The sequence below is a fragment of the Hibiscus syriacus genome, unplaced genomic scaffold (assembly GCF_006381635.1).
Source record: "Hibiscus syriacus cultivar Baekdansim isolate YM2019G1 unplaced genomic scaffold, ASM638163v2 tig00111095_pilon, whole genome shotgun sequence".
Taxonomy (NCBI): Eukaryota; Viridiplantae; Streptophyta; class Magnoliopsida; order Malvales; family Malvaceae; genus Hibiscus; species Hibiscus syriacus.
In genome coordinates, this window is record NW_024062980.1 from 432,663 (window position 1) to 459,441 (window position 26,779).

The window sequence follows — 26,779 nt, forward strand, 5'->3', positions numbered from 1 at the left end:
TGAAAGATAGTCCTCCAGTCCCGTTAAGAGCAACTAAACTGATCCTAGAAGTGTCTAAAAACAACCAATTTCAAACTCTTAGGACCACTTATCCACCTGCCGTTTATGGAAGAAAGCAGTGTTTGAGTCCCCTAATGACATCCACTTCAGACGAGATTTCTGTCTCCATAACTCTTCCTGAAATCAGACTGCCTCCCATAATTCCTTCTTTAGAGATCACAATTTTTCTTGGTCCTCTAAGCTTAAACTAACACCATTCCTGACTTCTTCTAAGTCGTTTACCTCTGCTTCAAGCTTCTTCACCCTTGTATTAAAATTTTCGCAAGATTGTGAATTCCATCTTCTCAAACTCCTTTCAACCTCCTCAGTCTAACATCGATTCCAGCCTTGTGCCCCGAGACGTTCTGAAGCTCTTTCTTAATCAATTTTCTACATTCTTCATTTCTAAGCCACCCTTAATAAATTTGAACGGTTGAGGATCCCAGTCCAAATCATCATCAACTAGTAAGTAATAACTAAGACTTATACCCCAAATTTTTGAATGTTCAACCCTTCCCAAAATGTAATAACAAATGAGCAAACTTTAAATATCCTGGATTGTCTGTAAATTGAAGCTCTCACACATACTCAAGAACACTAGAATGAGAATGACAATGAATATTCTAATGTTCAACTAAAGAAAGATTGAATTGAATACAAATTTAACTCCTTTGCTATTTGATTGTTGGGATAACTTTTTGTCATTTCTTGACCCATTTTATATGCTCTCATTGGTTTCTAACCGATTGAGGTTGTAGGAAGTTTGAAGCCATTTGAAGCATTAAATTTATATATTAAAGGATACCTACACAGGAAGGTTCAAAACTTTGGCAAAAATTTTGAAACTATTCGAAAGAGGAAATACAATTTTTGACCGATGAAACCCAAAGTTTTGAAACTTTAAGGGGAGTTTTGAAACTTTTGATCACTTTGTTTTTGTAAGTTTTGAAAATTATACAAGAGTTTTGAAAGTCTTAATCAAAACTTGATTAAAAGTGAGTTTTGATATTTTAAGAAAAATCTAACTTTAAAAAATGTTATAAAAACTTTTGTTGAAAACATTTGATGTTCGATATAACAAATTAGTATAAATGAATTTTAAGATTTTACAAATAATTTTCTAAGTATATTCGATTTAATTACGAATATCAAATATTACTCTCTTTCAAAGATCAATTTCAATCCTTACTAAAGTGTAAAACTGTGTATTAATCTTAAAATATTTTTGAAACAATTTTCACAAACTATTTCGAATAAAAAACGAGCCTAAAATCAAATTTTCAAAAGAGTGTACCGATGCACCAATCCATGCATCGATGCACCATTGAATAAATTGAACATCGAATGCATTTTATGCATCGATGCACATACCATGCATCGATGCACTCGGGTTTTTATGAAATTATCGAATGCATTTTATGCATCGATGCACAAGCCATGCATCGATGCACTCAGGCTATTTTTAAACATCAAATGCATTTTATGCATCGATGCACCCTTAGTGCACCGATGCACTAAGTGTTCCAACGGTCAAAATATTTGAATTTTACACATAGTATACCGATGCACTAGCCCTATGCATCGATGCACATGCTGCCCAACTGATTTTATTAATTGTTTTCACACAATAACGACTCTAATGATTCCATTAATGATCCCCAACGTTCAGAAGTGATTCAAAGAGTATTTAAACAAGCTTAGAAGTCATTGATCAATAACAAGAAACAACAAGAATCAAGAATTAAGAGAGAATCAAAGAGAAAGAATCAAACCTCAAGTTTGAGCATTTCAAGCCTATTTTTCATTCAATATTCATTTTGCTTTCAAGAACACTACTTGTACTCAATTGTATTCATTCTTGAGTGTTCTTTTCTTTATTCTAGAATTGTGCAAACACATTTACCTTGTGAGATTTTTCATTAAGTTTGCAAATTTGTAATCTTCTCTTTGAGAAAGAGTGTTCTCAAGAATTGGAGTATATTCTTGAGGGAGTTGTAAGATTATCTCTTTGGCCTCAAAAGAAAGAACAAATTAGCGAATTTGTTGGAAAATCCTTAGTGTGGATAGCTAAAGTAGTGGACGTAGACTTTGGTTAAGAAAGTCGAACCACTCTAAATCACTCTGTAAATCTTTTCAATTTTCTGCAAAAGCTTCCATCGAAATTTTAATTGCCAATTCACCCCCCTCTTGGCCGATTCAATCGATTGATTAACTCAACAAGTTTGAATGATATTTTTGACAAAGTAGTATCCTTTTCATACCCAACCGATTTTTAAAAAATTGATATATAATATATATATAAACACAAAAAAAAACTGAGACAATGCTATTTTGTGAGGGTTTATTGGAAATAGGGCCGTAAAAAAGTTGAGTCGAGTTCAAGTATTGCTGAGCTTGACTTGACTCGAAAGCTTTAAAATGGAGCTCGAATCAGTTCAAAAGATCGCGAGCCTAAAATTTTTAAACTCGACTCGAACTCAAAACCCTGAATTGAAGCTCAAAAAAGCTTGAAATAAAAAAAAAAATTCTTAAATTTAACTCGACTGAAGTTCAAACTCGAACTCGAAAACTAAACCTTAAGTACATGAAAACTTTATACTGCATATTTTAAACAAATCAACACATAAATGTTAATATTGTTAATAATTAATTTTTTTTAAAAAGAAAATTTTGATATATTATTTTTTTTAGTTTCTCGTAATCCTTTTGAGTTGAGTATCAAGTAACTCGTTTCGACTCGTTAAGAATTTCAGTCGAGTTCGAACTCGAGTAGCTCACGATCTATCTCGTCTCATTTACAACCCAATTTGAATGTGTTGTAATTTTAATTCATTCTATTATTTTTATTAAACAAATCTAATTGCTATTGCTAAAAAAATGTCACCTGATCCATTCTATTTTCATAGTTTCATCCTAAAAGACAGATTTTGGTTTGAAATAAAAAAAAGTAGGTCAAGAAAAAGTAAATATCGTTAGCTATTTTTTAGTAACGAAATCAAATGAAACTTTAAACGACAAAACAAATTTTCCCGACTATTTAGTTCATCCACAAATAACATTAGTGGTGAGGGTTTAATCTTTAAACCACATAAATAATGAAGTAATAAGCAGATGTTTAGCAGGCAGCTTACAACAATAGCCTCTCCGTTCGAGGCTCAGCAGCATTTCAATCAATAAAAGTAAGGAGAATAATAATAGTCAATAAAGGCCAGAGATTCAACATGACAACAATGGGTTCAGTGGGAAATTGCCATTCTTATTCTCGGCTTACTTCTTCCTCGTTTTCTAGTGTTGTCCCAGTTCGATCCCGATAAAGGCATGGAATTAGCTAAATCAATCGCCACCGGCACTGCTCCTCCCGATGTTAAAGTTTTTAATGTGCTAGACTTTGGTGCCACGGCTGATGGAAAGAGCATCAGCTCCATTAATTTCATCAGGGCATTCAAAGAAGCCTGCAATCATGCAGGGAAGGCAATGTTACTGATCCCCGAGGGAGAATTCGTGTTAGGATCGGCTTTATTTTCCGGTCCGTGCAGCTATGAACCTCCTTTGATGGTTAGTGTAATCGGAACTATTATTGCACAAGATGATACTAAGCCGGCAGAAGATGCAGATTGGATCAACTTCCAAAACCTTGATGGTTTAATCATAAGTGGGAAGGGTGTTTTCAATGGTAAAGGTGAAACGGTGTGGAAGCCGGAATGCGACAACCTGGGATGCGGCCGAATGCCTTCCGTAAGCAGAACCATCACCATCCATCCCAACGTTTTTTTTGTTGTTTCATAATAATGAATAATAACTTAGTCGTTTTGGATAAATTTGCAGACCTTGAAGTTCATCAAGGTGGACAATGCTGTCATTAGCGGCATTCAGTCCGTCAATGCTAAAGGTTTCCATGTTATGATCAGTAATAGCAACAACTTAAGGATCGATGATGTTAACATATCAGCTCCGGCCAAAAGCCCCAACACCGACGGCATCCATATGAGCAAGACCAGCAATCTCAAAATAACAAACTGTCGCATCGGCACTGGTGATGATTGCGTCTCCATCATTCATGGATCCACCAACATCTCTGTCGAGAACACCGCCTGTGGCCCCGGACACGGCATCAGGTACATTCTATCCATCTATTGAATCATTTATGGTAAAAACTTACGTCGAATCGTTTAAACAGCATTGGAAGCCTTGGACACTACGATTCAGAGGCAGATGTTTTCGGTATCACCGTGAGGAATTGCACGCTGACGGATACCGAAAACGGTGCAAGAATCAAAACTTACAAAAACAATAGTCCAAGCAAAGCATCAGGCATTATTTATGAAGATCTGGTAATGAAAAACGTCAAGAACCCCATCATCATAGATCAAGAATACGGGAACAAGGCCGACTCTGAGGTTATTTTCCTTTCTTCTTCCTCCTTGCTCTCATATATTTGATATACTAATAAGTAGTTTTATTTGGTGAAGAGTTCGAAAGTGAGTATCAGCGACGTTCAATTCACAAACATCAAAGGAACATCAGCAAGCAAAGTTGCAGTACAACTGATATGCAGCAAATCAGATCCATGCCAAGGCATTTCACTTAAAGATAGACTTACAGTTCGCAGGTACTAAGAGGCTAACATTCCTCAGCTCCAATTGCACCAACGCCAAAGTCACCTACTCCGGCACCCAGAGCCCCCCGCCCTGCCCTCCTTAAACCACGGCCTTGTATTTTTATTTCTCAAAACTCACAGTCATCCATCCACAAACTGATTCTTATTTCATGTAAACAACATATTTTCCAATTTTATTAATAAAAACCAAAATTATGGAACATGTTTTTTTTTTTTCAAATTTAAATACCAATTAATCATATAAAATTGGTTCAAGATGCGCCAAAAATTCACTGCTGAAAATCAAATGTAAATCAGGTAACATTTATATAATATATGTAACAAGTAGACATCTTACCTCTTTACGTAACAATCATAGTTGCTCATGTAAATAACCTTTCAAGTAGCATCAAGTTTATCAAATCATGTAACAAGTAGGTGCATCAAAAACAGTGGTAATGCAAGAATGCACATGCTGGAATTTAAAACCGACTTTTATATGCATTAACCTGATATTAAAACATCAAAACACACCATTCTTGCATGGAAATTGTTGGGATTTGTAGAAACTTGAATCGACAACCGAAAGAGTTTGCCAAGAGGGGTTGAATTGGTTTTTGTGTTTAGAGAGTAAGGAGATTATAAAGATAGAAAAATTTGCACAGCGATTTATAGTGGTTCGACTTCTCAACTAAGTTTATCTCTACTACCTTAGCTCCTCACCAATGATTTTCTAACAAATTCACTAATTTGTTCTTTCTTTTTACAGGATCAAGAGTAACATTTATAACTCCCTAGCTTTTAACGGGCTCAGCTAGAACCAATTCCTATCTTTTCACTTGGCTAAGATAGCACCAATCCTTTTACAAGGAAAAGAAATATAAACAAAGAAAGCCTCTCAAAGGTAGAGTGTTTACAAGAATTTAAGCCCACAAGAACAAAATATTTACATGATAAAGTAAAATAGAAATAAAAAACTCTTCTCTTGTGTTTGAATGCTTGGATAGATGTTCTCTACTTTCTTCAAGTGTCCTCAACTTGTTTTTATAGGTTGGAATGAGTTTGAAGTCGTTTCTAGCCGTTGGGGATGTTTTGGAGCCGTTGGGGATTTATTTTATGCAAACTAAAACTGCCCAGAACAAGTAGTATCGATACTCCTTCAATGAGTATCGGTACTACTAGGCCTGTAAATGAACTGAACGTTCAGCGAACCGTTCATGAACCGTGCGGCGGGAAGTTCGTTTATGTGTGTTTATTTATTAAATGAACGAACATGAACAAGATTTTGTGTTCGTTTAATTAAATGAATGAACACGAACATAGGTCTCGTTCGTTCATTTACGTTCGTGAACGTTCGGTTATGTTCGTTTATGTTCGTTCGGTTATGTTCGTTTATGTTCGTTCATTTATGTTTAACCTAATCTTCTTAAATCAATTTTGGTGACCAATTTGTAAGTATCTTAAAACTATTAATTAATATGATATTCTGATGACCAACTCCATAATTAACCTAATTTTATTTGGAGATTAAATCCAATATGTTAACCCGTGAGGCACCTCACACCTATATTTATTTTCTCCTTTTTTCCAAACCCTAGTGTTCACTGAAGAGTGGAGACGATCAGTGAAAGCTTCAAAACAAGTTATATTATAGTACAATCTAAAGTTTTACAGGTCTATTTTCATATATTTTTCTGTTTTATTTGCCTTAATAGTTGATATGTAAAGTTATTGTGTGTATCTTCACATCTAAAACTCAAAAAAACATCATACTTCTTTCTAGAAATAGATAGGAAGATAAAGGTAACAATCGGAAGTATATGAGCATCAGTAAAGAGAAAAATATATAGAATTTTCCAGAAAACAAAACAAATATTTCTATGCAATTTCTGAAAAAGAGTGTAATAGCGGAAGTAATGAGTTTTCCAGGAAGAACCCATTAATAAATAGAAAATACACTTTGGCAATGAACTTTTGTTTTCATAGTTCTTGTGTGACTTTTAGTTGTGGAGTAGACTTTAGGTATGTTAAAATTTTGAATGGTGGTTTAGCAATAATATCAGTTAGATATGTAGCATCGGAGGGATTTACATCGGAGGGATTTCGGATCTATGTTATTGCCTTGTAGTCCAATTTGTACCATTCGAAATCTTTATGCTGTTAAATTTTCTACTCTGCCAATGGAAATGACCATTATTAACAAATCTCACTAAAGTCTGACATGGATGTCACAAAACTTTTAGCCGGCGAATTTATTAGAATAACGTAGTGGAAAATGATTGTTCATATGTGATCATGGACCACTAAGATAAATGTTATAGTGTTAAATTAAAGTCAAGTGAATCATTTAATATATTTAAAAGATCGATCGAAATATATGATATCTTCAAACATTTCATCACTTCTAATCAGCTCTTACGCTATTTATCACTGTAGATTTGGTTGATGCTTTTACGCTATTTATCACTGTAGATTTGGTTGATGCTTTTACGCTATTTATCACTGTAGATTTGGTTGATTTGCATTGTCGACTATTTTTCATGAAAGAACAATGGAAGGTGGGGTCTCCAATGTTTATGTTCGTTTATGTTCGTGTTCATTTATGTCCATGTTCGTTTATGTTCGTGTTCGTTTATGTTCGTTTATTTATTAAATGAACGAACATGAACAAGCTATATTCCTTAATGAACGAACATGAACAAAATTGTTTTTGTTCATTTATGTTCGTGTTCGTTTATGTTCGTTTATTTATTAAATGAACGAACATGAACATACCTCTGTTCGTGTGCGTTCGGTTCGTTTACAGGCCTAGGTACTACCTTTGTAATATTTGAATTTTTGACTGTTGGGCTTGATAGTATCGATACTACTATTCATGGTATCGATACTAATATAGCAGTATCGATATTATTTTTGCATTCTGGAATTTTTTAGCATCGATACTGTTCATGGTATCGATACAACTGTTCACACAGTATCATTACTATTCATACAATATCGGTACTATTCATACAATACAATACTATTTATAAAAAAAATTGTGCTCAATTCCAAATGAAATGGACTTTGAATTATTTTTGAAAACTTTGAATAAATTTAATTCAAGTCCAAAAACATTTTGCCTTAATTGTTATATAAAAATGTAGTTCAACATTCTCCCTCTTTTTGATATAACAAAACATTTAAAAATTTGTTTTTGACAAAACTCCTCCTTAATAAAATATTTAATGAAAAAGATAGCAGTTGTTGGAAAATATATGAAAATGTTCAGTTCTCCCTTTTTCATTAAGAAATTGAATTTTTCAAACCATACGTCTCCCCTTTTGTTATATAAAAAATAATTCAACTTTAAAGTTCTAAAATAACAATGGAGAGTAAGTGATCAATTTTGACATTAAAAACATTTGAAAAAAAAATCAAAGCTCCCCCTCAATAAGTGATTTCTAAACAAAAATTAGCTTTAAAATCTTGACACTTAAACAAAATTGAATTTCAACAAAGAATAACAAACATGTTAGTAGCACATGAAATTCAATACATCCAAGTCTAAAATACTTTATGCAATATCAAATGTTGAAATTAAGTACATATTCATAAAGTCTTCAAAAATGTTATGCATTTGAAGAATTTGATATTAATTGTTAGAGGAATATCTTTTTCATTTAAAACACAAGCATTAAAATTTTAAATTTGGGTCAAAAATTAAAAAAATGTAAAATCAAGACATTTGAAAAATTGATATCAATTGTTAGAGAGATATCATTTGCATTTAAAACCAATTTTGACCAAAATTCATTATGATGAACTAAAAATTATGAAAAATCATTAAAACTTTAAAATGTTCATCATAAAGCATTTTTCAACATACATGAGATTAAAACAATGTATAATCATTTAAAATCAAAACTCATGCATGCATAAACTGAATGAGCAACCAAATAACCAAAATAAAAGCATTAAGCTTAGAGGATACTCATTTTTTTAAGTGTGGCTAGAGCTTTTGAATATCTTCACTTTCATCAACATTGCTCCCACACACCTATAAGAGACATTTTATTTCAATTTTGGTATCCAAATTGCTTTGGATCCTTGGACGTTAGTTTCAATGCCCCTTGTTCCCTTAGGAATCCATACTTGTCTAATTTTAAAACGTTTTCCTTTCTTCAAAGGAAAAGTATGTTCCTTGTGACCATGATAATGGCAATGTGAGCATTTTTCCAATATTAAGCTAGATGAATTATTTAAAATGATTTCTTTTTCTTTTGTTAAGTATTCAAGCTTAACTTTTAAATCAAAATTTTCTATTTCAAAACTTTCAATTTTCATTTTTGAAAGCTCTAAATCCTTTTTCAAAATTTCATTTTGGTTTTCAAAATCCATTTTAGCTTTCAAAAGAAAATCATTTTTAATTTTAAATTTTGAAATCATTTTCTTATGTTTGGAGTTCATGGTCTCAAAATCTGAAAATAATTCATCGTATGCATCTTGTAACTCATTAAAAGAATAAGAATTTAATTCATTTGAGTTAGAATATACCTCGGGCTCTTCAGGAGCCATTAGAGACACCACCTTTGTTGGTTCTTCTTTCTTGTCTCCATAGATTTCCTCGAGCTTATTCCAAAGCTCCTTGGCATTCGAACAAGTAGAAACTCCTTCATAGATATCGGGACCAAATGCACAAAACACCATGTGCATGGCCTTGGCATTTTGTTGAGCTTTCTTCCATTCTTGGTCACTCCACTTCTTCTCCTTCTTCGTAGGAGAAGTGTATCTGTTCTCGATCATCTCCCATGCATCAAGATCATTGGATTGGATAAATAACTTCATTACTTTCTACCAATGACGGTAGCTTGCTCCATTGAAATGTGGAGGATTGTCGATCGGTTGGGAGTCTTCCATGTAGAACGAGCCGAATGTGGAAGCCATATTCTCGGTTGTGCTTGGAATCGCTAGAGCTTCTTCAAGGATCGTCTCAAGGTTGTTAAACCTTCTAATGAGTCAAACTCTAATATCAATTGTTGGGATTTGCAAAAGCTCGAATCGACAATCGAAAGAGTTTGCCAAGAGGGGTTGAATTGGTTTTTGTATTTAGGGAGTAAGAAGATTAGAAAGATAGAAAAATTTGCACAGTGATTTATAGTGGTTCGACTTCTCAACCAAGTCTACCTCCACTACCTTAGATATTTACCGAGGATTTTTTAACAAATTTACTAATTTGTTCTTTCTTTTTACAGGATCAAGAGTAACCTTTACAACTCCCTAGCTTTTAACGGGCTCAACTAGAACCAATCGCTATATTTTCACTTGGCTAAGATAGAACCAACCCTTTTACAAGGAAAAGAAATATAAACAAAGAAAACCTCTCAAAGGTAGAGTGTTTACAAGAATTTAAGCTCACAAGAAAATGTTTACAAGAGAAAGTAAAATAGGAACGAAAAACTCTTCTCTTGTGTTTGAATGCTTGGATAGGTGTTCTCTACTTTCTTTAAGTGTCCTCAACTTTTTTTATAGGTTGGAATGAGTTTGAAGTCATTTCTAGGCGTTAGGGATGTTTCGGAGCCGTTGGGGATCTATTTTATCCAAAATAAAACTACCCAAAACAAGTAGTATCGATACTCCTTCAATAAGAATGAGTACTACCATTGTAATATTTGAATTTTTGACCGTTGGGCTTGATTGTATCGATATTACTATTCACAGTATCGAAACTATTGTTCATGGTATTGATACTACTGTAGCAGTATCGGTAACATTTTTGTATTCTGAAATTTTTTAGCATCGGTACTGTTCATGGTATCGATACTATTGTTCATGGTATAGATACTATTGTTCACACAGTGTCTGTACTATTCATACATTATCGGTACTATTCATATAGTATGGTACTATTCATAATTTTTTTTTGCTCAATTCCAAATTAAATGGACTTTGAATTATTTTTGAAAACTTTGAATAAATTCAATTCAAGTCCAAAAACATTTTGCCTTAATTGTTATATCAAAACATAGTTCAACATAAATCAAAGGATGATTTTTCTTGAAAAATACCGGATAAAAATATGGAAAGATAGATATCAATTTCACACATTTTATTCCATTGAATTGGAAACATTGCAATGGAGGACATTCATTGATCTTTAGGCAAAAACACTGACCTAAATATATCGCATATCCGAATTTTCGGATCGGATCACCGAATGAACGGATCATATTGATGAGATCAGATCTTTTTTCACACCCCTACTCCTATATAAGTTTTGAAACTTTCAAAAACATAATGTTAGGAAGTTTCAAACTTCTCAATAGTTTTGAAACTTTTTGGATTTCAAAAGTCAAAAATGTTATTTCGTCTTTCGAATAGTTTTGAAACTTTCTCCAAAGTTTTGAAACTTTTGTGCAATGCACAAATTTAATGCTTCAAATGGTTAGAAATCAATGAGAGTATATAAAAGAGATCTCTAAACTAGTGGCAGATCTAGAAATTTAAGAATGAGGTCCAAAATTTTAATTTATTTTCTTAAAATTAATGGGTATGCAAAAATTTTAATTTTTTTTCCTTTTTCCTTAACACATTAAGCTAAATTTAACCTCTTTTCTAAAATAATGGGGATGCACTTGGCCCCTATGGGAGCTTAGTGGATCCACCACTGCTCTAAACAACTAAGAAAAGACAAGAAAGCTATTCCAACAATCAAAGAGCAAATTGTGTCAAATTTGTATTCAATTTAATCTTTCTTTCATTTAACACTAGTGTATTCATTATCATTCTTATTCTAGTGTTCTTGGGGTGTGTGTGAGAGCTTCAATTTGCAAAAAAGAATCTATCATTATGAGGATATTTGGGGTACAAGTCTTAGTGTTTTGTATGGTTAAACGGTGTCCTAACAGGTTAGAACAAATTAATGAATTTTTTGAAATCCTTAGTGTGTAATCTAAGGTAGTGAATGTAGACTTAATTGAGGAAGTTGAACTAGTCTAAATTTCTTGTGACAGATTTCTTATTTCTTACAAAACTTCCACAATTGTCTAAAAGTCAATTCACCCACTTTTGGCCATGTTCCTTAATCGTTTGACTCAACAATTAGTATTAGAGCTAGACTCATTGTAACATTTAACCACCTCTTAAAAAGATACTAGAGAATTCAAATCATCATTCTAGTCATCCATGACTTCTAGACCAATTTTATATACTGTTAGCGATTCCCAACTCATCAACAAGTCTCCATAATTCATTGTAGCCAACCATGCCTATTGGAAGAATATGATGAAGCCCTTTATTCAAGAAAGTGATTTGGGAGCATGGAGCATCATGATGAGAGGACATTCTACTTAAAGTGCATTGAAGAAGAGAATGTTTTAACTCAATGCAAATACAATGCACAACTATTTTGTGCACTTGGTCCTGATGAGTATGGGAGAGTATCACCTTATTCCAATGCCAAGGAAATTTGGGATAAACTTGAAGTCACTTGTAACACCCTTAACTCATATCCGACCCGAATACAAGTCCGAGGTGTCACATTGACTTTTCAAATCTTTGACTCTTACAGAAAATCCCGGGAATTTTTAAAACTTTCATTAAAACGAAATACATTAATTTACATAAGACCATAAAATACAAAATCGATCAGATTATTCGTAATTAACACTTATTACATACCAACACTCTATACATAATCAAGTACATACTTTGTCAATTTACTTCTGATCTGATCTCTTAGTAGTATCGCTGCCTGTGCTACTTCTATTTCCACTCTTCCTGATTCTTGGTACTTACGTGTAAATCACTTACACGCTAAGTCATAGACTTAGTGAGGCAATAAATGAATATGCAACGATAAACTTATGAATGTTCATACTTACCATTGGATCATGACATTTCAATGTGCATTTATTTATCACATGATAACATATATAACCATATAATGCACATACGAAACTTACCTTCTTGTATCACTTTCACTGTAAATCGATATTTCAATTGCATAGCCCATGTATCTTATTGAGATTAGAGGTATGTGAGTGCATTGAGGTTGTGCACTAATGCTGCACCACACTCATATCTATTCCTCATTGGGCACCGAACCTTAGTTCAGTATTCGTCCCGTAGGACGCCTACATCCCGAAGGACTACGTCCCGAAGGACTACATCGAGGACGACGACTACATCCCGAAGGACCATTATACCCTCGACTCTTGGCATGCCAATTACACCTATATTCTCATATCGTATACTATGGGCATTATTCTTATATTTCATATGTTCATGTACTCATGTCATTCTCTTGTGATCATGTAGCTCATGTCATTCTCTTGTGATCATGTAGCTCATGTCACTTCATCATATTCTCATTCACAGGTCATATCACATATCATATCACATAGCATATCACATGAACATATATATATCTTATGCATGTATCACAATAATTATCATGTATGCATGTTCACAACTACTGTATTATAAAAATCAACATAGGGATTAGACTTATCACAAGTCTTATTCCATTATAATATACATATAGTATGCACTTACCTTAGCTTTGCTTTGTTTCGATTCTAATCCTTTGATCGTTCCGAAATAAGCTTACTTTTAGTATCTACATAATCACACATGGATGTTTATCAGTATTTATAAATCTAATTGTTCACTTTAGACTAAGAGAAAAGTCAATTTCATATTTTAATGACAGTATGCATCGATGTACTACTGATGCATCGGTGCATCAAAGGTATTCGATGTAGTATTATTGTTGGGATGCATCGATGCACTACTTATGCATCGATGCACCGATTGCATTCGATGTTTCACTATTAATGGGATGCATCGATGCACTACTTATGCATCGATGCACAAATTGCATTCGATGTCTTTAATTTAAAAATAGTGCATCGATGCACTATCAATGCATCGATGCACATTCATATAATTTCTGGGTTTTAACCTTGATGCATCGATGCACCATGAATGTGCATCGGTGCACTCTGCCCAGAATCCTCTTTTTGAACCCGAAAGTTCATTCATTTGGTTTAAATCCTTCATGTTTAATCCCCTTTTTCATTCTTAACTCTAGTACACATCCTTAAACCTATTTATACTCATTTATTTCATCTTAAACCTTCAAATCCTATCATTCATATGTAATTCAAGAATTACATTAATAAATCAACATGTTGAATTCCGTTTTAACACTTCGTATATCTTAACTAGATTGATGACAAGTCAAATATAACTTTCAATTCTAGTTATGAACTCTATTCCAAGATTTCATTTAAGAACTTCAAATCTTAAATCTCTTCTAACTCAATCATCCTTTGATGTTAAGATAACTTAAGCTTTCCTTAAGCTTAGTTATCGTCTAATAATCAAAACCCAATATTAAATTTAACAAGAAACTCAAAAATCAAAAATCTTACCTTTGCTTTGGTTCACGCGTACAAGGAAGAAAGAAGAAGATAAGTCTGGAAGCCTTTAGTTCTCTCCTTTTCAACCCACTTGTATTAATATATATCCTTATCCCTTGTTTAATTAATTGATCCTTGCAATGACTCTTTTGCCCTTCCATTCCTACTTCCTTTCAATTCAATCCTACACAATCATTTACATATATATATCTTTATACTATTCATTCATTCTATTTTAATCACCAAAATTTGAAACTTTTCAATTTAGTCACTAACCCGGTATTGAGGATGTTACAATTCTCTCCCCCTTAAGAAAATTCGTCCTCGAATTTCATTATGTAAAGAGGTAGGGATACTTAATCCTCATGTCCTCTTCACGTTCCCATGTTGCTTCCTCTATTTGTGATTTCTCCACAGACTTTAACCAATGGAATAGTCTTGTTCCATAATTGCTTGACTTCATGAGCTAATATTTGAACAGGTTCTTCCTCATAAGTTAAATCTGGTCGAATCTCAATTTCTTCAGTAGTCACATGAGATGGATCAGATCTATATTCCTAAGCATTGAGACATGAAAAACATTGTGTATCTTTTCCATTTCAGGTGGCAAAACTAGCTGATATGCTACTGATCCTACCCTCCTAGTAATCTCATAAGGTCCAATGAACCGAGGACTCAACTTTCCTTTACGTCCAAACCTCAATATTTTCTTCCACGGAGACACTTTCAAGAACACTTTATCTCGACTTGAAATTCAATTCTTTCCTTTTTAAATCGGCATACGATTTCTGTCTATCAGCTGCAGCTTTTAGATTATTCTGAATTACTTGAACTTTCTCTTCCGTATTCTGAATCAACTCAGGACCAATAACTTCTCGATCCTTAAGTTCATACCAGTTCAAGGGCGTACGACATTTTCTTCCGTAAAGAGCTTCATAGGGAGCCATTTTGATGCTGACTGATAACTATTGTTGTACGCAAATTCCGCAAGTGGTAATATTTTTCCCATGATCCTTTGAATTCAATGACACTCGCTCTAAGCATATCCTCCAGAATTTGGATAGTTCGCTCTGATTGACCATCAGTTTGAGGATGAAACGCTGTACTGAAGTTTAACCGAGTTCCCAATGCTCCATGTAATGACTTCCAAAACCGTGATGTGAATCTAGGATCCCGATCAGAAACTATGGAAAGGTATACCATGCAAACGTATAATCTCTCTTATATACAATTCAGCATACCTATCCATGGAGAAATCAGTTCGTACTGGAATAAAATGGGCTAACTTAGTCAATCTATCCACGATTACCCAGATTGAATCCTTTTTGTTCGGAGTTAAAGGCAAACCGTCACAAAATCCATCGTTATGTTTTCCCATTTCCATTGAGGAATTGAAATTGGTTGTAACAATCCTGACGGAACTTGATGCTCAGCTTTGACTGTTGACAAGTCAAACACTTTGATACAGATTCCGTAATGTCTTTCTTCATATCGACTCTTGAGATCCATATACATTTTGTTCCCTCCTGGCATTGTCAATGGGCTACATGAGCTTCCGTCAACAAATCATTCTTTAATTCATCATCATCTGGAATTACTAATCTTCCTCGATAATACAAGTTCTCGTCAGACTTAATCTCATAATCCGTACCCTCCATTCTTTATCTGTTGTATCCTCTTTAAACACTTTTCATCTTTAACTTGCAATTCTTTAATTCGATTTAGCCATACTGGCTTGACAGTCAGTTCTGCACAAATTGCACCATCTCTTCTTAACGATATCTAGCATCAAGAGCTCGCAAAGCTGTAAACGTCTTCGACTCACGGCATCAGCTACCACATTGCCTTTCCAGGATGGAAATCAATCACCACATCATAATCTTTGAGAAATTCCACCCCTTCTTTGTCTAGATTCAACTCTTTCTGAGTCATCAAGTACTTTAAACTCTTGTGATCCGTATACAAGTAGCACTTTTCACCATACAAGTAGTGACGCCATATTTTGAGGCGAACACTACTGCAGCCATCTCCAAATCGTGTGTCGGATAATTCCTCTCATGAGGTTTTAATTGCCTCGAAGCGTAGGCCACACCTTGCCTTCTTGCATTAACACGCATCCCAAGCCATTATGAGACGCATCACTATACACTACAAAATCCTTGCCAGACTCAGGTTGAACTAACACTGGAGCTTCTGTACGAATCTTCTTTAACTTTTCAAAACTCTCTTGACATTCTCGAGTCCAAACAAATTTTATTTCCTTTTTCAACAGTTTAGTCAGGGTAATGCTATAATCGAAAAGTTTTTAACAAACCTTCGATAATAACCAGCTAACCCCAGAAAACTTCTAACTTCCGATATATTCTTTGGAACTTCCCACTCCAGAATAGCTTTAATCTTTTGGGGATCCACTCGAACTCCTTCTGCCGAAATTACATGTCCAAGGAATGCCACTTCATTCAACCAGAATTCACATTTAGAAAATTTAGCATAAAGCTTTTTATTTCGTAATATCTGTAAGACAATCCTCAAATGCGAACTATGCTCTTCCTCTGACTTGAATATATTAAAATTCATCAATGAACACCACAGCAAACTGATCCAAATACGGTTGGAAAATTCTGTTCATTAAATCCATAAAAGCAGTTGGTGCATTCGTAACTCCAAACGGCATCACGATAAATTCATAGTGACCATATCTTGTTCTAAACACCGTTTTTGAAATGTCTTTTTCTTGAATCTTTAATTGATGATAACCCGAACGTAAATCAATTTTTGAGAACACTGAAGCCTCCTTTAATTGATCAAATAAATCGTCGATTCGGGGAAGTGGATACTTGTTCTTGATGGTTACTTTATTGAGTTGTCTGTAATCGATACAAAGACGCATTGATCCATCTTTCTTCTTAACAAATAAAACTGGAGCTCCCCAAGGTGATACACTTGGTCTAATAAACCCTTTGTCCAATAGCTCCTTTAATTGAATCTTTAATTCTTCCAATTCTTTTGGAGCCATTCTGTATGGTGCCATTGCAATGGACGCTGTTCCCGGTATTATCTCAATCTGAAATTCTACCTCTCGGTCAGGAGGTAAACCTGGCAACTCTACAGGAAATACATCGAGAAACTCTCTGACTATAGGAATCCCTTCAATCCCTTTCTTCTTGGTTCTAACATCCAGTACATTAGCAATAAACCCTTGACATCCCGTAGCAGTAACTTCTTTGCCGTCATCACTGAAATCACATTTGCTAACGGATTCCATCTTTCACTAAATACAATAATTTCTACTCCTTCGGAACTTCTCAACGTCACTCTTTTCAATCTACAATCAACATTAGCGTAATAACGATATAACCAATCCATACCCAATATTACTTCGAATTCATCAAAAGGTAATTCCATCAGATTAGCAGGGAATTCAACTCCCTGAATTCGTATGGGACACCCTCGGCTCACCATATTTACTCGGGCACTGTGCCCTAATGGATTAGTCACTATCACGTCCTTGCTAGTAATTTCTAACGGAATATTCAATTCTTTCACTAACTTACTAGTAATGTATGAATATGTAGACCCGGGATCAATCAATACAATAACACCTTTGTCAAACAATAGAAAGGTACCTGTTATAATATCTGGGTCATCACAATCATCATTGGTCTTGAGGTTGTACACCCGAGCAATGGAGTGTATCTCTTGTTGAGCAGAGGACTCTGACTGACTTCTTCCTCTGCCTCTACCTCTTCCCCTCTGGGTTACCGAAACAGACCTCTCAGGCTGTACAGGTTCACTAGTTGACATTGGACAGTCTCGAACGAAGTGTCCGGCATCTCCACATCTAAAGCAGACTCCAGAAATCATCCGGCATACCCCTAAATGATTCTTTCCACAATGCGGACATTGTCTGGCTTGACTCTGATTAGTTCTCCCAGCTCTCGATCCTGCTGATTGAGTTTGTTTGCCTCTCATCGGATTTGATCCTCTAGCTGAGGATACCACTGACTCCGATTTTGCTTGAGGTCGAGAACCAGCATCTCTACCTCTTTTTTGATGGTGCGGAACTCGAAGAAGCACATGTTCTCTTGACTGTTTGAGTCCTTGAATTTTCAAATCTCTCATTCTGAGCTCTTTCCAAAGCTTTGGCACGATTGACTACCTCTTGAAATGAGGATAGATTCAATACAATCAACATCTCCTTCAACCGAGGACGTAATCCCTCTGCGAACCACTCACAAGCATCCTTCTCAGTAGGAACAAGCTCAGCAGCAAAACGACTCAACTTATTGAATTCACACTCGTACTCATATACAGTGTGATTCCATTATTTCAGATTCATGAACTCTTGCTTCATTTGACGAACAAATTGATCTCCGATGTACTTATGTTTGAATTCCTCTAAAAACAATGACCAATTTACTTGAGCGTTAGTCATCCTCAATGTGACATTAGTCCACCAGATCCTTACTTGTCCTCTCAACAAGAAAATTACTCCATCTAGCTTATCAGCATCGGAACAATGAAGTCCCGTAAGCATGACCTTCACGTCATTAAGCCAAAGGTCCGCAGTAACAGGACATTCATTAGCTTCCCCTTTAAACTCTGGAGCTCCCAATCCCTTCAACTCTTTCGCAACATTTATTTTTGGAGTTGAAATAACAGGAGGTTGGAAACGCGTCAATATCGCGTCTAACGTTCTAAAGAATATATCTTGATCGTTGACAGGCATTCCAGAGGATGTCTGTTCTTCACTCTGCCTGGCCGGGGAAGGTGAATTACTGATTTCAGCGGGTCTATCGTCTCCCGCTTCATTTCTAGATCTACCCTGTCCGGACATCTATAAAAATACCACCATATAGTTCTATTAGCAAAATAGCATACTTACTATTCCATCAGATCAGAAGTTTCCACTATTTGTTGGCATGTATACACATTATAAGACACTCTAGACTTCAGTTTATGCCGAGAATCGACTAAACCGTAGCTCTGATACCATTAAATGTAACACCCTTAACTCATATCCGACCCGAATACAAGTCCGAGGTGTCACATTGACTTTTCAAATCTTTGACTCTTACAGAAAATCCCGGGAATTTTTAAAACTTTCATTAAAACGAAATACATTAATTTACATAAGACCATAAAATACAAAATCGATCAGAGTATTCGTAATTAACACTTATTACATACCAACACTCTATACATAATCAAGTACATACTTTGTCAATTTACTTCTGATCTGATCTCTTAGTAGTATCGCTGCCTGTGCTACTTCTATTTCCACTCTTCCTGATTCTTGGTACCTATGTGTAAATCACTTACACGCTAAGTCATAGACTTAGTGAGGCAATAAATGAATATGCAACGATAAACTTATGAATGTTCATACTTACCATTGGATCATGACATTTCAATGTGCATTTATTTATCACATGATAACATATATAACCATATAATGCACATACGAAACTTACCTTCTTGTATCACTTTCACTGTAAATCGATATTTCAATTGCATAGCCCATGTATCTTATTGAGATTAGAGGTATGTGAGTGCATTGAGGTTGTGCACTAATGCTGTCACCACAGCTCATATATATTCCCTCATGGGGCACCAAACCTTAGTTCAGTATTCGTCCCGTAGGACTCCTACATCCCGAAGGACTACGTCCCGAAGGACTACATCCCGAAGGACTACGTCCCGAAGAACTACATCCCGAAGGACTACGTCCCGAAGGACTACATCCCGAAGGACCATTATACCCTCGACTCTTGGCATGCCAATTACACCTATAATTCTCATATCGTATACTATGGGCATTATTCTTATATTTCATATGTTCATGTACTCATGTCATTTCTCTTGTGATCATGTAGCTCATGTCATTTTTCTGATCATGTAGCTCATGTCACTTCATATCATATTCTCATATCACAGGTCATATCACATATCATATCACATAGCATATCACATGAACATATATATATCTTGCATGTTCACAATAATTATCATGTATGCATGTTCACAACTACTGTATAAAAATCAACATAGGGATTAGACTTATCACAAGTCTTATTCCATTATAATATACATATAGTATGCACTTACCTTAGCTTTGCTTTGTTTCGATTCTAATCCTTTGATCGTTCCAGAATAAGCTTACTTTTAGTATCTATATAATCACACATGGATGTATATCAGTATTATAACTAATATACTCTAATTGTTCACTCTTTAGACTAAGAGAAAAGTCAATTTCATCTTTTAATGACAGTATGCATCGATGCACTTGATGCATCGGTGCATCAAAGGTATTCGATGTAGTATTATTGTTGGGATGCATCGATGCACTACTTATGCATCGATGCACCGATTGCATTCGATGTTTCACTATTAATGGGATGCATCGATGCACTACTTATGCATCGATGCACGAATTGCATTCGATGTCTTTAATTTAAAAATAGTGCATCGATGCACTATCAATGCATCGATGCACATTCATAATTTCTGGGTTTTAACCTTGATGCATCGATGCACCATGAATGTGCATCGTGCACTCTGCCCAGAATCCTCTTTTTGAACCCGAAAGTTCATTCTTGGATTAAATCCTTCATGTTTAATCCCCTTTTTCATTCTAACTCTAGTACACATCCTTAAACCTTTTATACTCATTATTTCATCTTAAACCTTCAAATCCTATCATTCATATGTAATTCAAGAATTACATTAATAAATCAACATGTTGAATTCCGTTTTTAACACTTCGTATATCTTAACTAGATTGATGACAAGTCAAATATAACTTTCAATTCTAGTATGAACTATTCCAAGATTTCATTTAAGAACTTCAAATCTTAAATCTCTTCTAACTCAATCATCCTTTGATGTTAAGATAACTTAAGCTTTCCTTAAGCTTAGTTATCATCTAATAATCAAAACCCAATATTAAATTTAACAAGAAACTCAAAAATCAGAAATCTTACCTTTGCTTTGGTTCACGCGTACAAGGAAGAAAGAAGAAGATAAGTCTGGAAGCCTTTAGTTCTCTCCTTTTCAACCCACTTGTATTAATATATATCCTTATCCCTTGTTTAATTAATTGATCCTTGCAATGACTCTTTTGCCCTTCCATTCCTACTTCCTTTCAATTCAATCCTACACAATCATTTACATATATATCTTTATACTATTCATTCATTCTATTTTAATCACCAAAGTTTGAAACTTTTCAATTTAGTCACTAACCCGGTATTGAGGATGTTACATCACTCATGAAGGAACCAATAAGGTAATAAAACTAAAATTAGTCTTCTAAATCATAATTATGAAACTTCAAGATGAGATCGGTTGATGATATCAAAATGATGATCAATATATTTTCGGTTATTGTTAATGGTCTCAAAGGCTTTAAAGAAGTCATTCCTAATGAGAAGGTTGTTAGGAAGATAATCTATAGTCTTCCAAAATCATGACAATCTAAGACGACTGCCATACTTGAAGCAAAGAATCTAAGACCTTCACTTTAGATGAGCTCATTGGGTCTTTGCATGCTCATGAGATGATGGTGAAAGAAGAAGAATAACAAGATAAGAAATATGAAGAAAAGAATGAAATAGAGAAGAAGAAAAATATTGGTGTTACTCTCAGTGTTTTGAAAACCGGCCTGGACCGGCCGGTTCAACCGGGAACCGCTGCCTGGTCCGGTCCATTCTATCCCGGTTGAATCGGTTCTAGTGAACCGCAAGGAACCATTCGAACCGGCTTTAAATCGCTCGAATCGGACCGGACCGTGAACTGGTTCAACCTAATTTTTTTTTATTTTTTATTAAATGTTTTTGGTATTTTTATTTAACTTTTTAAATAATTATGACATCGTCCGGTTCTTACGATCGGTCTGACCGGTTCGACCGGTTGAACTAGTGAACCGGTAGCACGGTCGGTTCGTTGACCGGTTCGGTTCTGAAAACCATGGTTACTCTCAAGTCTATAAAAAAAAGAGAGTGACACAAATAAAGAAGATCAAGAAATAGAAATGAAAATGTTTGCCAAAATATTCAAGAGATTCATGAAATTTAACAAAGGAATAAGATTCCAAAGGAAGGAAGGCTTCAAAAATGAATCCAAGGAGAAAGGTCTTATGATTCTTGAATTGATCTATGTTTGTAGGTGGATGAGCATTTCTACAAGGAACAAAAAAAAAGTTCAAATTCATGGTACCTTGATAGTGGATGTTCAAGACACATGACTGATGATAAGAGTCGATTCTTGGAACTTAAAGCTAAAAGTTGAGTAATATTCTTCGATGACAACTCAAAAGTTCATGTTGAATTAATTAGCTCTATTGTTAAGAACTCTTTCATCCTTATTGAAAATGTTTTATATGTGAATGGGTTGAAGTATAATCTACTTAGTATTAGTTAATTATATGATAAGTGATATAGTGTCTTATTTGAGTCTAATGGTTACAAAATTATTGATATTGACTAACGGTGGATTTATCATTTATGCTTTATAACTCATCTACATCTCGCTCACATTATCTTAATTGAGCTTGTTAATATCTCTACCAAAGGTTTTTCGACTAAAAGCTTCTTACCTTACATGTGCGTTCTTAGCTACTTCTTCACACATCATGGGGTTAATCTTTCCTATGATCCAGCTGTTCCCCTCTCTAGCTCTATCAACCTTACCTTAGTGCACAAGACTGGATATGAATTCGTCAACGATGAATGGACTCACATCCGATAAGATCATGTCGCAAAAGCTCCTAGAGGCAATGTCGAGCATGATGATCTTCCTGATGATTATGGGTTTGTTGCTTTTCCTCAATGACCTCCCATTTCTTTGGAGTCACTATATGACTCCATGTCTGATAGATTTGATGACGTCTTTAACTGCTTTGATGTCATAGATCCTCGTCTTGGTTCATTGGTGGCTCTTTTTCTGATCCTTATCCCTTACCAGGATCATCTTCTTATCTGAATGATAAGGATTAATTATTATATTTCATTTAGTATTAAATGATACATTTAATATATTTTGGATTTTTTTATTTTATTGCATTTGGATTTTTAGGATTTCATGTTTGGATGCTTTGGTTACTTTTCCATATATAATTCCTACGACATCATTATGGATATTTAACCGGATACTTATTTTGGATATTTTGTCTCACTATATTTGAATCATATTTTTTCTTGGATTAATTATTTATTATGCTCCAATCTTTTTTTCCTCTCATGTAGTTAAATGATTTTGATCAAACAAAAAGGGGTGAAAAAATATCAAACTTTGTTTTGATATATTGGATTTTTGACCAAAAAAATTATGGCCTTTATTGGATTAAAATCTTTTTCAAAGGGGATTAAATGATTTTTTTTCATTAAATATGAATGATATTAATTTGACAAATTTTTACTAAAGATTTTTTAAAAAAAATTGTTTTATTATATCAAAAAGGTGAGATTGATAAACATAAATGATTTTGATATAATATACTATATATATTATGTTATATCAAAATCAATAGGCTTTCTAAGTTTAAATTATGTCAAAAATATCATTCAAACTCTTTAGAAAATATTTAGAAGTTCGATTTTTTTCAAAATATTAAATGTCATTGTTTTAATCAAGATTTGACCAAGAGTTTCGAAACTCAAAAATAGCATGCTTAGACGTAGTTTCGAAACATTCATAAAAGTTTCGAAACTTCCCTTAAAGTTTCAAAACTTTGGGTTCTAATAGTCAAAAAAATTTACTCTTTTGAATAGTTTCATAACTTTCACCAAAGTTTCGAAACTTCCTGTGTAGGTAGCTTTTAGTTCTTGAATCTAATGCTTCCAATGACTCCAAACTCTTCCAACAACCTCAAGCGACTAGAAATAAATGAGAGCATATAAAATTTGTCTTCAAATAGCTAAAAAAAGATAAAAAGGTTATTCCAACAATCAAAGAGCAAATAAAGTCATATTTGTATTCAATCCAATCTTTCTTTCATTGAACACTAGTGTATTTACTGTCATTCTTATTCTAGTATTCTTGGGTGCGTGTGTGGGCTCTATTTTGCAAACAATCTATCATTGTGAGATATTCAAAGTTTTCTCTTTTGTAATTACTTCTTGGGAAGGGTTGAACACTCAAGACTTTAAGGTATAAGTCTTAGTATTTTGTAAGGATACACCTTGTCCTAAAATGTTAGAATAAATTAGTGAATTTGTTGAAATCCTTAGTGTGAATGCTAAAGTAGTGGATGTAGACTTCATTGAGGAAGTTGAACCACTCTAAATTCCTTGTGTCAATTTTCTTATTTCTTGCAAAGCTTTCAACAATTTTCTAAAAAGCCAATTAGAATGTTTTCGCGAAATAATTTAAGAAAACATGAATTTATAATGTTAGAATGAAAAAGATTTAAGAGATCAGAAATTTAGAATGTTAGAGTGAAATAATTTGAGAATGCAAAAATCTAATACTCTCTATATCTCGTAAAATATGTCCAGTATTGGCTTTTCTTGGTCAATTTTTTTAAACTTTGACTAATTATTATTTAAAATTTATTGTTGATAAAAATATGTATAAATATATTTTGAAAACCTTCAATTAATTAATTTTTAAATATATATTTTTTATTGTTGGATCTGTCGCTTTAAATAAACAAATTATCCAGGATGATTTAATGGTGCCTTTTAAGTTTGGTTGGAGCTGATGGTTGGCCTCTAAGGGTGTTAGAGGATATCAGAGGAATGAGATTTGTAAACCGGAGTACCATTGGAGTGGACCCTTGCAAATACTCATGGGTTGCTATATTTTATGGAAAAATGAATAACCGCCCCAATAGAGTTGGTAATTTGTGTTAGCCTGATGTAGAGTCTAGCAAGCGTGGAATAGTGTAATTTGAATCTCCAACTCTTTTCTCTGAACTCGACCAAGCGGTTTGAAATAAAAAAGTCCAGGAAATTTGGATCCCTCCAGGATAAAGTATTGTCCAGGGAAGACAGGAGAAAGAGGGATAGGACTCTGAAGAAGAAGTCACAAGACTTGGAATCGTCCAAACTTTCTGGTCGTTCTCTCTCTGATTTTGACATCAAGAATAGGTAGATAGCTACAGAAAGGAGGCAGAAAAGATGTTAAATTTGGGGAAAATGATGGGGATTCAAGTGGTTGGTAACAAACTAGGAGTGGTGAACGAACTAACATCCTTAGAAGCAGTTTGAATTGGTTCAAGGGTCCCGGGCTCTGAGGGGCATAGCGAAGAGCCTCTTTTCTCAAGATACGGATTATAATGTGGAATATAAGGGATTTAGGGGCAGAGGAAAAATCATTAGCTTAATGGTTATTGATGAAGAATTACAAAGTGGAAATGCTGTTGCTACAAGTGACAAAAAAAAAGGAAGAGACGGAAGAGCTCGATATCAGTAAGTTCTGGTTTGATGACGATTTTGAGTTTAGAACAGTGAATGCGGTGCGCAGATCAGGGGGTTTAGCAATTGAGTGGAATAAGAATATTTTCTCGGTGGATAATTTAATAGAAAACCAGAGATTCATTTGTGTATCCGACGTCTGGATTGAATCACGTTTGAGAACTTCTATTATGTGTGTTTATGCACCTTGTAATGTGTCAGATCAAGTTAATTATGGAATAATCTACTAAGATTGAGGAGCTCGGATTCAAACTTGTGGTTAGTAGGTGGCGATTTCAATGTGGTTAGGATAAAAGCAAACATACTGGTTGTGTGGGCCTATTATCTGGGAGTAGGGAGTTCAATGACTTCATTTCTAACTGTGGGTTGGTTAAAATTACTTGGTTTGGTCCGGCCAACAAGCGTAGTAGGTTAGACAGATTCCTCATCGACGAGCAGTGGGTCCTTGCAGTTGGAGTTCTTGAACAAATAGGACTTAAAAGAGTATGTTCGGACCATGCTCCGGTTCTACTAGTTGATGATGATTTGGACTGGGGTCCTAAACTGTTCAGATCTATTAAAGAAGGAACTATGAGAGGCAGTCTGATTTCAGGGAGAGTTATGGAGACATAGATCTCGTGTAAAGTGGCAATCATTAGGGGACTCAAACACTGATTTCTTTCATAAATAAGTAAAATTTCGATCAGTTAAGAATAAACTTATTGGGTTGCGATTTAATAACAGGTGGATAAGTGGTCCTAAGAGTTTGAAATTGGTTGTTTTTAGACACTTCCAGGATCAGTTTAATTGCTCTAATCGGGACTGGAGGGCTATCTTTAATTTAGATTTCAATAAAATCTCTGAAGCTGAGGCAGCACGTCTGGAGGATCCGTTTTTCAATGGATGAATCATGAAACTAAAGTTACTGTTTAGTCTTACCACACTAACAACTAAACCATACCAGTGGCGGATGCACTACCCTCTTAGGGGCCAAGTGCATCCCCATTTTTTCTGGAAATGTAGTTAAATTTAGCTTAATGTGTTAAGGGAAAAAAATTACAATTTTTGCATACACATTACTTTTAAGAAAAGAAAATTAATATTTTGGACTCTCATTCTTAAATTTCTGGATCCGCCACTGAATCATACTATACTTGTTCATTATATGCTCATACCAACAAGTAAAATAAAAGAAGTGAGTATATACGTATACTGCACTCTACGCTAGGGTAGACATCATGGTGCGGTCGGAAGGTTGTGACATGTAGGAACTCACACCCCTCTAGCCTACTTAGGGTGAGATCCGAAATTTCTACACATTATATGCATTTCATTATATC

At 34.5% G+C, this 26,779-nt stretch overlaps 1 protein-coding gene across 1 annotated transcript; it reads left to right on the forward strand.

Moving 5' to 3' along the window:
• Positions 1-3,221: 3,221 nt before the first annotated feature.
• On the forward strand, positions 3,222-4,809 carry LOC120152697 (exopolygalacturonase clone GBGE184-like). The gene is given in 5 exon segments (XM_039164867.1): positions 3,222-3,774; positions 3,865-4,154; positions 4,217-4,436; positions 4,509-4,624; positions 4,626-4,809. Coding segments are annotated over 5 exon segments (1,158 nt in total). The 5' UTR covers positions 3,222-3,357; the 3' UTR covers positions 4,741-4,809.
• The last annotated feature ends 21,970 nt before the right edge of the window (positions 4,810-26,779 follow it).